The sequence below is a fragment of the Phyllobates terribilis genome, unplaced genomic scaffold (assembly GCF_046119375.1).
Source record: "Phyllobates terribilis strain yellow unplaced genomic scaffold, ASM4611937v1 Scaffold_4__5_contigs__length_816908805, whole genome shotgun sequence".
NCBI classification, from domain to species: domain Eukaryota; kingdom Metazoa; phylum Chordata; class Amphibia; order Anura; family Dendrobatidae; genus Phyllobates; species Phyllobates terribilis.
The window spans coordinates 208,915,401-208,930,257 of record NW_027362764.1 but is presented as its reverse complement, the minus strand read 5'-3'; the positions used below and the strand labels follow the sequence as shown (position 1 = coordinate 208,930,257).

General features: G+C 42.4%; 1 protein-coding gene across 1 annotated transcript in view; it reads right to left on the bottom strand.

Annotated features, from left to right (window-relative positions):
• Positions 1-14,857, bottom strand: part of CMTM7 (CKLF like MARVEL transmembrane domain containing 7) — a 77,770-nt gene that overhangs the window by 13,438 nt on the left and 49,475 nt on the right. The window contains exons 2-4 of the mRNA XM_073676582.1: positions 5,720-5,893; positions 4,878-4,976; positions 3,780-3,861 (exon numbers count right to left, since the gene is read on the bottom strand). Of these exons, the coding sequence (XP_073532683.1) occupies positions 3,780-3,861; positions 4,878-4,976; positions 5,720-5,893 (355 nt within the window). The remainder of the gene's footprint in view (positions 1-3,779; positions 3,862-4,877; positions 4,977-5,719; positions 5,894-14,857) is intronic.

Sequence of the window (14,857 nt, the reverse complement as noted above, 5' to 3'; positions counted from 1 at the left end):
GGGTCTAAAAGTGACCCTGGGAACTATAGACCAGTCAGCTTAACGTCTGTTGTGGGTAAATTGTTTGAAGGATTTCTTAGAGATGCTATTGTAGAATATCTTAATGATAATAACTGTCTAACTCCATATCAACATGGATTCATGAGGGATCGCTCCTGCCAAACAAACCTGATCGCCTTCTACGAGGAGGTGAGCTCACAGCTGGACCGGGGAGAGTCAGTGGATGTTGTAGACCTTGACTTCTCCAAAGCGTTTGATACCGTGCCACACAAAAGGTTGGTATATAAAATGAGAATGCTTGGTCTGGGGGATAATGTGTGCAAGTGGGTAAATAGCTGGCTGAGTGATAGAAAGCAGAGGGTGGTTATTAATGGAGTAAGCTCAGGGTGTGTCAGGGTTACTAGCGGGGTGCCTCAAGGGTCTGTCTTGGGCCCTATATTATTTAATATATTTATTAAATGATCTAGTGGAAGGGTTGCATAGTAAAATAGCAATATTTGCAGATGATACTAAACTTTGTAAAGTAGTTAATACAGATGAGGATAGGGCACAGCTACAGGAGGATTTAGATAAATTGGGGAGTTGGGCCAAAAAATGGCAGATGGGGTTCAATGCCGATAAATGTAAGGTCATGCACATGGGAAAGAAAAACAGCAGTCACCCATACAAATTAAATGGGAAACCGTTGGGGAAATCTGACATGGAGAAGGACCTGGGCGTCTTGGTTAACAGCAAATTAAATTGGAGTGCCCAGTGTCAGGCAGCAGCTGCGAGGCAAATAGAGTCATGGCATGCATCAGAAGAGGAATAGGGGCATATGATGAGAATATTGTTCTTCCTCTGTATAAAGCGCTGGTAAGGCCGCACTTAGAATATTGTGCACAGTTCTGGGCTCCGGTGCTCAGGAAAGACATATTGGAGCTAGAGAGGGTACAAAGGAGGGCGACTAAGGTAATAAAGGGAATGGAGGGACTAGAATACCCAGAGAGGTTGTCAAAATTAGGCCTATTTACGTTGGAAAAGAGAAGGCTTAGGGGAGACCTCATAAACATGTATAAATACATCAGGGGGCAGTACAGAGATCTCTCCCATGACCTGTTTATACCAAGGATGGTGACAAACACGAGGGGGCACACTATGCGTCTGGAGGAAAGGAGGTTCCTGCACCAGCATAGAAGGGGATTCTTTACGGTCAGAGTCGTGAGACTCTGGAACTCTCTGGGAGAGGAAGTGGTGATGTCCAACTCACTTAATGAGTTCAAGAGAGGCCTGGATGCCTTTCTTGAGAACAATAAAATTACATCTTATGCTTAGTGATAGTTAATTAATCCAGGGATTTAATCTGACTGCCAGATTGGAGTCGGGAAGTGAATTTTTCCTCAATGATGTAAATTGGCCTATACCGCATGGGTTTTTTTTTTGCCTTCCCCTGGATCAACGCTGCGGAATAGCTGCAGGGCACAAGAAAAAGGCTGAACTGGATGGACGCTTGTCTTTTTTCGGCCTTATAAACTATAAACTAATCCAGGCCTCCATTGGTTAATAAATTTGATTTCCATTCATGATTTTTGTGTGATTTTGTTGTCAGCACATTCAGTTTTGTACAGAACAAAGTATTCAATGAGAATATTTCATTCATTCAGATCTAGGATGTGTTATTTGAGTGTTCCCTTTATTTTTTTGAGCAGTGTATATGGATGTAACAGAAGAAGACACGGTTTTCCAAAGGGTTGGAAATCAGTGCAATGATGAGTGTCTGTAGGCATGGTAGAGCATGGTGGAGGTTCATTGCAAGTTTGGGGCTGCATTTCAACAATTGGAGTTGGAGATTTGTTTAGGATTAATGGTGCCCTCAATGCTGATAAATGCAGGCAGACACTCATCATGAATTACCATCATGGAGGCATCGGATTGTTGTCTACAACATATGACATGTTGCTGACACCAATTTGTGGGCTTCGTTATAAGTGCATTGACTGTAACTAATAAATACTAATGTATTTGGGCATCTGTGTCCAGGTGTATGACTATTTCTTTGACAATTCCCAGCATACAGTACAGACCAAAAGTTTGGACACACCTTCTCATTTAAAGATTTTTCTGTATTTTCTTGACTATGAAAATTGTACATTCACACTGAAGGCATCAAAACTATGAATTAACACATGTGGAATTATATACTTAATAAAGTGTGAAACAACTGAAAATATGTCTTATATTCTAGGTTCTTCAAAGTAGCCACCTTTTGCTTTGATGACTGCTTTGCACACTCTTGGCATTCTCTTGATGAGCTTCAAGAGGTAGTCACCGGAAATGGTTTTCACTTCACAGGTGTGCCCTGTCAGGTTTAATAAGGGGGATTTCTTGCCTTATAAGGCCGTCCCAATTGGTTACACCTTGGCACTAATGGGATAACGTTTACGCTTTTTTGATCAAAAACTGTCTTTACCAAGTACCCCTTGTTATTTATGTTCAGTATTGCTTTTTACTTACAGCAGGATATATGTTCATTTCGTTTCTACCTTAGGTTTTGTCTATTTAATGGACAATATGAACATGCTCCTACACGTTGCATGTATACCAACTTGTACTTCAGTTAATTTTTTTTTTGGGTTTTGCTTTAGATTCTAGTTGTAGGGAAACACTGCAAGCCCGATTAAAGGGGTTGTCCGGTCCAAACCGATAAGTCTGCAGTCACTCTGTGTAACAGCAGACTTATGAGTCCCCCCAGTGCACACAATGTGCGCTGAGGGGATTCGCCCATTTCAGACCCAGGAACAGAGGGTATGTATGAGTTATACATACACCCGGCCAGAGGGTGCAGTCTCGCTGCAGACTTATCGGTTTGGACTGGACAACCCCTCTAATCATTGCATTTCCGTCAGTTTTTTGGCACAAATAACTCTCAATTAGTGACTTTTTGATTTCCAACAAATTAAACAAATGATTTATGCCTCTTTTTCAAGTGGTCATTCATGAAATGCGACTTTAAAAAGTTGCACAATTTATTGCAAGTGTACTCCAGTTTCCCCTTGGAGTGACTTTATGTACACCAGTTATTTTGGAGCATTTTTTTGCACTATTTGTGAGTCGTGTGACTTTTCCTGCTAAAAATGAATGGGTTTGGCACAAAAAGAGTCAGCAAAAACTACAAGTCAAAAAAAAAAAGAAGAAGAAGTGACTTGAAAAGACCTGCAAATGATAAATCGGGCCCAGCTTCTTTTTACTCAGGTCTCAACACTCTGATCAGGTCTCCAAAACTGATTTACCAGAGTAAACAAAAGATATTTATAAGTAAATTATAAGTTAGCACAGTAGCCAAATTTCTAACTAGTAGCATTTGCTTTCCAAGAGAATGCTGCTAATTATATTATTTCCTTTGGTAATATATGAGCTTAAAAAGGACATTATATCCAAAAAACATCACAGAAAAAAAATAGCCATACATACCAATATCAGGTCACAGTATTAATGCACTGCAGAATGCAGCAGGTCCCCATGATAAAAGGTGGAGACGGCACAGGAGCAAAATACTGATGAAACAACCACTCACACACCCATCATCCATGGAGGGGGTGGTGGTCGCTTAGGATAAATGCACACAGATCAGGCTTGTATAGGGCGCCAGTCACACAGATACATGTAGTGCAGCCTGCTGGCTTATAGCACATTGGTGATACCCATACTATTAGATCAGTTGGGTTCCCAGCACTATATAAAGACATCCTATGAGGACAGGCACCCCAATTTCCCCCACCAACACCATAGCATAAACTTACCACTGGATTGAGTAACAAATGTCACTTTGTATGATAGCACCATTCCGACAATACAGAGGAAAGAGGCGATGAATCCAAAGATCTGAAAGAGGAAGAAAAAAAATCACTATACAAATATTATTTTACTCACTTATATAGCGCCAATAATTCCCCAGAATCGACACAGACCTCATCCTCACTGTCCCCATTGAAGCTCACAATCTAGATTCCCTATCAGGATGTCTTTGGAGTGTGGGAGGAAACCGGAGAACCCGGAGGAAACCCACACAAACACAAGGAGAATATACAAACTCCTTGCAGATGTTTTCCTTGGTGGGATTTGACCTCAGGATCCCAGAGCTGCAAGGTTACAGTGCTAACCACTGAGCCACAGTGTTGACCAAATATGTAAGCGGTATATACATTATGGAGTTGCGGGGTGTTTACACTGGAAATATTTTGCCCATAGCGAGCGCCGATTGACGACATAACAAAATCGATCAGAGCACGTTGAAATCCTTTTACATAGTCCGACGCTAACTGTATGGGCACCAAACAATCAGTGATAAGACTGTTCAGTTCCGATACAGTTTACATATTTCTGGTAGTAAATCCCATTTATATGGGGAGATATGATGCAGATCTATCATATATGGCCCACAAACAATCCAACAGCTGCTGAAGGAGCATTTTGCAACGACCAGGTTTTGGGCAGCAAACGTTGGGTAATCTGCAGGTACCCAACCCAACACAGAACCAAATGAATCATCTTGGACAGTAGACTTGTCACATCTAACAATAGGAATATAATGGAGTTCTATAAAAAAAGTAACAATTTGTTACTGATGTTACGGAGTCAATGTACTAGTATGTAAGAAACTGCGAAAGTCAGTGATGCGAAACAGCAGCTGTAATTGCTGATGCTCGGTCTCTCTCCACAGACAGGATGTGATGGCTTTTAGTATTCTAAAACAGGAAAATGTACACAGAAAGTATCAGTCATACTCTGGGTTCAATAGTTTGATATCATTTTTGAAAATCTCCCCATCCAGTACATTCTAGGTTGATATTCACAGGGAAATACTGGGCCAAAATGAGTAATTCAATGTATTATCTTACCGAACCCGCTACTAATCCACCAATGCCATAACTTTTCACAGCAGCCACAATGGAGCCAACGAGGAGCAAGAAGGTACATATGGCATAGTGTAACAATTCCTATAAAGAAAGCAAACCCAACAAAAGTGAATTGATAGATTTTCACTACAATATTACAACTCTTAAAAAAAATACCCATATTGTTGGCATTATTAATAAAAAGTAACAATACACAAGAATGTAAAGTGATAAAAATGATTAGGACTTTAACCAGAGTTAAATGAACAATAATTTTCGCTGAGCAATAGTAAACCGCAATTGTCTGGAAAGCTAGCTGTTATTTTATTATTTTGGGTGACCAATATTCACTGGACGTTTGACTGTGTATGGTACAAATTGGCCATTACACAAACAATCTTTCAATCCAAAAGCATTCCCTGAGAAGAATAACTCACCCTTACGTGTCACTAAACAAAAATGGGAAGTATTAGCATCTATAAATGGTAATTTGAAGTAAAATGCGTATAGATGCGCCCATGTAAAGATTAATCACCTGACAATTGCCAAATTTACAACCAACCCACTTTTGTCTAATATGTATGGCTGTAAAAAGAGAATCTGTTACCAGGTTTTGCTGCCCCTTCTGAGATCAACATAAAGTAAGGGGAGAAATCCTGATTCCAGTGCTGTGTCACTTATTGGGCTTCTTGCTGTAGTCTTCATAAATCTGCTTCAGCTCTGCTAGATTTCGCAATGATGAATTCCAGCTATGTAGGCTTCGCTATTCATGAGCTCTGGGTATGCACTCCCCACCAATGCTTTTTTAATAATGTATCAGACAAGTGAATTAGAAATGTACCTACCGCTAGAGGCCATGATACACATGTAAGCATTCTGTAAATCCGGAATAAGTTCACCACATAAAGGATGATTATTAGTATCATGAAGCAAATTGTGACAACTTCAAAATAGCGGTAGGCACTGTAGTCCGTCCAGTCGGTGAACCGCACACAGAGGAAGGCGATAAGCAAACTCAGCTGGAAGATAATGCAACATAGAAGAATTAAAACAAAATACCCATATACTAGCTGGTCATATAAAAGTCATATACAAATCTCCTAAAATACAGAATTGGAGGCAACTTGTTGTTGTTTTAGATTCATTTCAATTATGCTTTGTAGAGATTCAAAATGACTGGAATGTTCAACACAGGTAGAAGTCCTTTGTTATTCACTTCTGAATGAATCAGAATTGAAAACTCCTATGCAGACCAAAGGGTTTCCATGGTAATAAACTAAAATTAAAGCCAATATAGGCTGATCCTGCAATCATACTACCCTCCATCTCTTTTTAAAGGTACTTTTACATGGGCTGATGATCGGATAATGAAGTTTCATAAAAAAATGTTAGTTGTAAGAGATTTAAAGGTGTTGTCCAACGGACAAAGTACGTTTTAATTAATAGATCTTGGAATTCCGGCCCCGATTGCCTGTGCACTGAAGGTTTCTATTGCGCAGGCGCCGGGAAGTGACAGTGACTCCTCGGCGCCTGCGCAAGAGAAACCTGCGGCGCAGAGCATTGGTAGACAGGGCCGGGATGAAGCAAAGCGCGCTCTGTGAGCGGAAATTGCGAATGCCCCGAAGTCAGGGAGCACAGTTCACGTCACAGGGCCCTGTGATGTGCAGGGGAGGGGGGAATATGATAATTAAGCAGATAGGCGGGGATTTGGGGGAATAATAAGCAGATAGGCAGGGATTGCTTGGCCTACCCCGGACGTCAAGCCTGTGCAAAACAGAATTGATTAAAGTGCTTTTCTCTGCAATCAGACCTCTACTATGGGCCATACAGGTATGTACAGATTTACTTTTATATACCTTGTATGGCCGTAGTAGAGGTCTGATAACTCCAAAGTGGTGACAGATTCCCTTTAAGCGGAATTCAGACCTCTGTGAAACACAGCCCGTGTCCAGACCGTGATTTATGGACTGGGCATGGGCCTCTTGACCCAAACTCATTAGCTTCATAGGCCAATATCAGGCTGTTAAGTTCCAGTCGGGAGACTTGAGGCCAATACGTACATCATGGTCCATACACGGACCGCCGTCCATGGGGGTCTGAATTCAGAGTTAATTCTATGTCACTTGGAAACCATCATTTTTGATTTACTTTTTCTCATTGCATCAAAAAGGCTGGGACAGTAAAAATCAACCTCCTCCCGGCCTACGATGAAAATGTGGGTGTGCTGGTAAGTCCAGGACAGATTCTATGATTTGAGAGTAGATTTTGTAACGCCATCTCACTATTGTTAGGTGGAGTAAGATCTTCTTCTACCACTCACTTCCCCAGGCTGTATCTACAGAAGACCTGTACAAACCACCTGATCACAGAACACAAAGATGGAAATGAGATATCATAGTTGAAAAAAAATATTCTATTGAAACATTTTCAACACAGTTGTTATCGCATCATTTCCATTTCCTTAAAAAACAAAAGCCTATTACTACACAGTGAAATCTGCATCCTCTGCAATATTGAGACAGTACGCACCGGTCACATGTTTCCTGCTACGGAAAGCTGCGTCCCACACATGCATTATTACAAATATTACCTGTTATATAATGTAGAAGCCCTCCCATGAAGATTTTTTTTGCATAGGTGTATTTAATGTAGTCTCAGTGTGTGAATATACGCACCTAAAGTCACCACCACCGTTCTCCTCTCCTCAGTGACGTCACCACTGTTCTGCTTCTCCAGGTCACGCTGCGCTCTGCAGGACCCAGCAGCGACTTTTACAATGCAAGCCTATGAAGAGTTAGAACAAGTCTCCATAAGCTTACATTGTTAGGCCTCATTCAGATGTCTGTGTTGCACGTACATGTTGTATCCATCGTACATATATTCTATGCTGCTATTCACATGTCCGTGTTTTTGACGGAACATGTGTCATTGCAAAACACATGAAGACATGTCAGTTTTTTTCTGGCAGCACGGATGACAAGGGCCGACACAAGTCTATGGGTCCATAAAAAACACATACAGCTCACGAATGGCATCAGTGTACAATCCGTATTTAACATTGCAAAGTATAGGAGAAACTTTCTAATTTAATTTTCTTTATCCATCCGTAAAAAACACTGATGACACTCTGATGGTAAAAACGGACACACTGATCCTTAAATACAGACGTGTCAATGCGGCCTGAAAGACTTCCAGCTCATTCATAGTCACCCGGATAATCTGAAAAGCGGTGACGTCATAACAAGCAGCTCAGTAAGTGACACATCGCTGGAATCAGGGTCTCTCTGCCCCCCTACATTATGCTGCTCTCAGATTAAGTAGCAAAAAGCTGTTGACAAACCCTTATGGTTAGGAAACTGTCCAAGAAGGAGATTTTATAAAAACTAGTGCACAGGAAAAGTGGTGATTTAATGTTAGTAGGTATGGCTTTAATTTTCCAAAAGGGCTTTGAGAAATGAGAGCATGAATCCAATACTTTTCTCAATGCCTTTTTTTCTTACACTTGTTTTTATAAATCCTCCAAATATGGCTCCTCAAATAGTTGTGGAAGAATCCAAAAAACAAAGTACTATCCTGTATTTAGCGGAGTCCACTTGCCTCAGGCTTCTTTCAACCTCTGTCAGAATAGTATATGTTTTTTTTGCTGTGGGGAACAGTGTACTGTATGTGGCATCTGCCTAAGGTGGGGTTGCACAACCTTTTTGGTCCAAGGGCCACATTACTGAGGCCCATGTGGATGGTAAAATCAGGTAAACTATGAAATCAGAACCTATTGGATATGTATCCATGTGGGTGCATCGAGGGCCACAGGCTGTGCACTCCTGGTTTAACATGTGTGAGAAAATCCTCCTGGTGTTAATCAACAGTGTTCTAAGACCATTGGTTCACATAACCCATGTATTTTCCCTATCAAATGCAGGGTAAAACAATATAGTAACCTGTACCTATATAGTATGATACCAGAACTTCTGCTCTTTGCTGACTGACAGTACTGAATTATTATTTTTTTTAATTACAACATGCTTTACAGAACACATGCTTTTTTCTTCACTTATGAGCCACTTCTCTCCTTATGCCTTATGAAGTATCAGATTATAGATCCTATTAAACTATAAGGAGAGAGGAGAGGTGAAGAGAGGAGCATTCAGCACAGAGAGATCAGTCACATACTGGCAGATTGTGCTGCAGCTTCTAGCAAAATGTATTTCACTTGTGTGATGGATTGACAGCCACACAGCTCAGTACTGCAGTAGAATATCCTTTCAGTTGCTGATTATGTCTATGTGCTAAGGACAGAGAACAATAGGAATTCACCTCACTGTGTAAGAGACATAACAGCAGCTAGTCTCCACTCACTAGCTCAGAGACAACAAAGTAGAACTATCTAGAGCCTATGTGTGTAAACATAAAAATCTTCTAAAAAACTAACAATATTTATTAATTTATTATTATTCATTAATATTTTCAAAGGCTGTGTGCCAACGATGCGCTTTTTAAACGTTTCCGCAGCGGCAAAAATGCTGCAGAAAAGCTTAAAAAACGCATGGTAGAAGGCCTGCCATGTTCCCCAATGATAATCCGCATGTGCTGTGCACATGCTGCAGAAATTTCCGCTGCAGATTATCATTGCTGAAAAAATTGCATCACTACCAATTATTTTGCGGAAGCGCTGCGTCTTCGCCGCCATTGACTTGCATTAGAACGCATGGATTCCGCATCACTGTATATGTAGATGCGCATTCCATGCGTTCCAATGTGCGGATGGTACCCGGGTCTGGAGGAGAGGAGATTCTCCTCCGGACCCGGGTACCATAGAACCTGTGAAAAAAAAGAATAAAATAAAAAATAAATGTTACATTTACCTTCTGGCGGCCCCTGCTGCGCTCGTCCTCCCTTGCTGGCAGATCGCGGTGGACTGAAGGACCTGCGCTGACGTCATAGTCATGTGACGGGTCACGCGATGCTGACGTCGGCAGGTCCTTCAGTGTAACGCGAGCTGCCGGCAGCCGGGACGGAACGAAGCAAGACTGCGGGGGCCATCGGAAGGTAATTATAGATTTATTTTTTATTTTTAACCATTCTTTGGGGGTCACACTATATAAATCCATGCCGGTTGCATGGATTTATATAATGTGACCAAGTGGTCAAGCACTTTCCAAGTGATGCTAAAATAGCTTGGAAAGCGCTTGTCAACCCGCATGCGGAAATGCAAGTGAAGAACGCTTCACATCCGCATCTCCCTGGCAGGAAAAACGCATGTACAATCCGCATGCGTTTTTTCTGCCAGGGAGATGCAGAAGCGCTCAGGAAAAATCCGGAGCATTTCTGCATCGTGGGCACATAGCCTTATAAAAAACACCACAAACCCATGTGATAAAGAGTTTAAGAGTTACATGACTATACCAAAGTCACACAAGTAAACAAATATGCCTAAAGGACTAACTATAGACCAGAATAATAAGGGAATAATTACTAGATACAGGCAAAAAATGTCTTATACACAATAATGTCTTAACTTGCCCTGTCTAGATCCTCAACTGGTACTGCCAGTCATGGGGGTTGGCACCCTATAAAACGATTTTGGCGACCCGTTCGTTGGCGGCTGTCCCTCACGCTCCCTGCATAGCCCAGATAAAGTGAGCTATAGACAAGTAATGAGTGACTGCCTAGTCTAATACAATAGTCATACTATGCTGGCAAAATGTATAGATAGATAAAAAAACTTATCATGATGTACCAATCTATCTATACATTTATCAGCATAGTATGACTATTGTATTAGACTATCATGTCTCGCTCCATCCACCAAAGTCACGTTGCACCACAGACTGTCCAGGTCTTGGAGGAGATCCCACAGGAGACCATCCACAACCTCATCAGGAGCATGCCCAGGCATTGTAGGGAGGTCATACAGGCACGTGGAGGCCATACACAATACTGAGCCTCATTTTGACTTGTTTTAAAGGACATTACATCAGCTGATCAACTGGATCAGCCTGTAGTGTGTTTTTCCACTTTAATTTTGGGGGTGACTCCAAATCCAGGCCTCCATTGGTTAATAAATTTGATTTCCATTGATGATTTTTGTGTAATTTTGTTGTCAGCACATTCAACTTTGTACAGAACAAAGTATTCAATGAGAATATTTCATTCAGATCTAGGATGTGTTATTTGAGTGTTCCCTTTATTTTTTTGAGCAGTGTATATGTAGCGCCCCGAGGGCTCGGCTGCTACAGGGGTATTGCACCTCAGACCAGAGGTGTGATATTCCACTCCCGGGTAAGGATGGTGTGTGGACCAGGGCTCGGTAGGCTGCATGAACCACATACACCCCATTTCCGGGGGACAGTTCAACGGTGCTCCCATTAGACAGAAATGCAGGCACAACAGAATCTGTCCCTGGCTGGAGTGGGGAGGGGGGAGGAAAACCCAGTGATGTAGGAGCAGATAGGGGTTGGGTCTCTGGGCATAGGTAGGAGCCCATTGGTTGCAAGTCACCTGGGCTCATACACAGAGAGGGAGGTATAAGAGGTGGGCACCATCTTAGATCAGTAGTCAGTTCAGTCTGAGAGAGGAAGTGACAGAGCAGGGCCTCTGTGGAGCTCTGCTCCGGAGGCGGGCCTAGCCTGTGAAGCCAGAGCCAGAGGAGAAGGACAGTAACAGAAAGGAAAGGAACAGAATACCAAGAGAGGCCCAGAGACTCGAAGGCAGAAGGAACCCCAAAGGCCCAGGAGATTGCGGGTGACGGGTTGGCAGAACAGGGTACCGGATCCCAGGTTGGTGGAGGAGACTAATCCTCAGCCAAGGACCGGCGGTCGCGATCATATCTTGGTGCGACTCCCTCACTACACTTACTAGAAAGGCATACCACAAAGGGTCAGGGAGGCGAGCACGAAGCCCTCCCAAGAGAAGGCCCGCGGGAGCTGGACAGACGTAGTGTCACTGGTGGGGCACGGCCAGAGAAAGGAGTAGAAGGGAGTCCTGTGACACACTCTGGAATTGCCTGGGGGTTGACCGAGCCCCCTGCCTGGTGGACGCAGCACGGCTCGGGCAGTCATTGCCCGCGGAATGACTTGGGACATAAAGAACTGTGAGTAAAGAACTTGAACTGCAACCCCATGTCTCTGTGCTTCATCACCGCACCAGCACTACTAGTGCTGGGATGCCCGCACACCATCACTCCCATCATCCACATTTTCTGCCCTGGGGCTGCACTCTTCCCGTGGGGAGTCACACTACCTCAGCAGCATACACCATCAGCCCCAGCGGTCTGCCTTGCAGCGGTGGTCCGCGCTGACCGCCATCCACGGGTGGCGTAGTCGGACAATTAACCTAAAACCCACAAAATACCACCATTGGCCTGACCACCCTGAACCACGGGACCGGGTCACCGCCACGGATACTACAACCCCCAGAAGCCCGGTTCCGGGTGCCCCTCGGCCCAGGGGGCGAGTCATATAATCTTTTTATTTATTTATTTATTTATATAGCGCCAACATATTCCGCAGCGCTTTACAATTCAGACAATTTACAGACAATATGGGCACTGTCCCCATTGGGGCTCACAATCTAGATTCCCTATCAGTATGTCTTTGGAGTGTGGGAGGAAACCGGAGAACCCGGAAGAAACCCACGCAAACATGGGAAGAACATAAACTCCTTGCAGATGTTGTCCTTGGTGGGATTATAACCCAGGACCCCAGTGCTGCAAAGCTGCAGTGCTAACCACTGAGCCACTGTGCTGCCCTAAATGTAGCAAAACCACAAATTTTTGCAGCTATTACAAAATCTGAAAGCAAGTCACTGAAAAGGATATCAAATCCAAAAAACATCACAGGATACAAATTCCATACTTACCAATATCTGGTCACAATACCAACATATTGCAGGATGCAGGCAGGGCTGAGCGATAAAAGGCAGAGGCAACACAGGCAAAATACTGACGAGCAAGCTCTCACCTATCATCCATCGCGCCCACTGGCCAGGGGTATGTATAACGCATACATAGCCTCCAGTCCTGGGTCAGAAACCAGCGAATCCTCGCAGCGCACAGTGCATGCGCTGGGGGGATTCATAAGTCTGCAGTCACTGGAGACTTACCAGTTTCAACCAGGACAGCCCCTTTAATGCTATACATTCCCTATTCTTGTGCATTTATAAGATGCCAATCATTAGCATCTGATACAAGCCTTATCTGTTGATCTTTGTAAACTAAGCAGCCGCCATCCCCCATGGATGGTGTGTGTGGGTGGTTGTTCATCAGTGTTTTTGCCCCGTGCTACCTCCACCCTTAGTCATGTGGGTCTGTCTGTATGCTGCAGTATATTGGTATTGTAACCAGGTATAGGCAAGTATGGCTTTAATTCAGCGGTGTTTACTACAAAAATTGCAGAGACAAAATTAAATAAAATGTACATGCAGTTTAAGAGGCGTTGTCCAAAATGTAGACACTGATGACCCATCTTTAGGAGAGATCAATATCAGATGGTGGGGGTCCGACACCCAGCACCCTCCCTGATCAGCTTTGTGCAGGTCTCAGGGCAGCCATTAGTAAATCAAAGCTCTGTACACTGTGTGGAAGCCATTCTTAGCTACTGCAGCTCATTTCCCATTCACTTCAATGTCACCACCAATTTGATGACCTGTCTTAAGAATAAAGAATTTTTAGACGACCCCTTTAAGCATGTTTTTTTTAGCTCTGTGGCAAACAGGGAACAATCACCCATTTATAACACAAACATCTAAATAAGGGGGAGGTTACTATAAAGAAATGAACACAAATATTAGTGAGGAGATAATAGATTAAAAAAGGTCCAGTGGTCAGGTCAGTAGTTTGTGGCCACCGGAATGGGAGCCTTGAGGTCCACTTCCTACCTGCCAGAATCTTGAGTGCTTTTTCACATTTGTAAGTCTGCAGCAAATCAATTAGCTCATCTCTAGTATATATACAATTAGCTGAGAGCTAATATAAAGTAGGTTTGACTTAAAAAGTCAGAAATGTATGTCTACCACGCTTTCATGAAAATTAGCAATCATGTACTGTGCCTACCGCCTAAGTAACAGACATTAGGTGAACCGAAAATATTTTGTGCTAGTCTAAACTCCTCTCAAACATCATCAATCTTCGCCATCAATTTGCATAAATTAAATTCAGGAGGTTTTAATAAGCAATCTGTAACAGATTGAAACAGATTACTGTGAAGTGTGAGGAGCAATCAGTCACAAAATCTAGGGAAAAAACAAACAAATGAAAAGTCTGAAACTTGTGTATGTAGAATGCAACACTGAAGCTACAGGTGGAGTACAGCTCAGACCACACATTATCTCCCTGATCGGGCCATACGCAGTAATAAATGTCAGCACTGATACATCTGGCCGGATCTGCCAACAAGCCGATGTGCGCGGGGTGGGGGTTAGAGATGTATGATAAACTAGGAGTACATGCAACAGTTGTTCTGGAATTACATTTTCTGATTTATTGTACCTTCAAATACCTGGCAATACTGTTTTTTTCCTAATTCACCAAGAACATTAATAAAACAAACATTTTGTTTCAAATAATGATCTCGAACATAATAGCCAAGAGGTTTTAGAACAGGCATTATGGTCGACTTATGCATTATTTATTAGATCTTTCACATTTACAATGAGCAAGAAAGCTACAATGAAATTATGTTTTGCTTATATATCTAGAACAGATTTATATATCAAGAACATACAGGGCATATAAAAAGTGTACACCCCCCCTGGTAAAATGCAAGGTTTTAGTCATGAAAAAAAAAAAAAATCATACCAAGAAGAATCATTTCAGAGCTTTTTCTACCTTTAATGTCACCCATAATCTGTACAATTCAATTGAAAAGTAAGCTTCTATATCTTTCTTTTTCCACCCAAAAATATTTTACTAAAATAACGCGAATGCTTAAATATGCACAACCTTAAACTAATGCTTTGTTGAAGTATCCTTTGAATTTATGACAGCA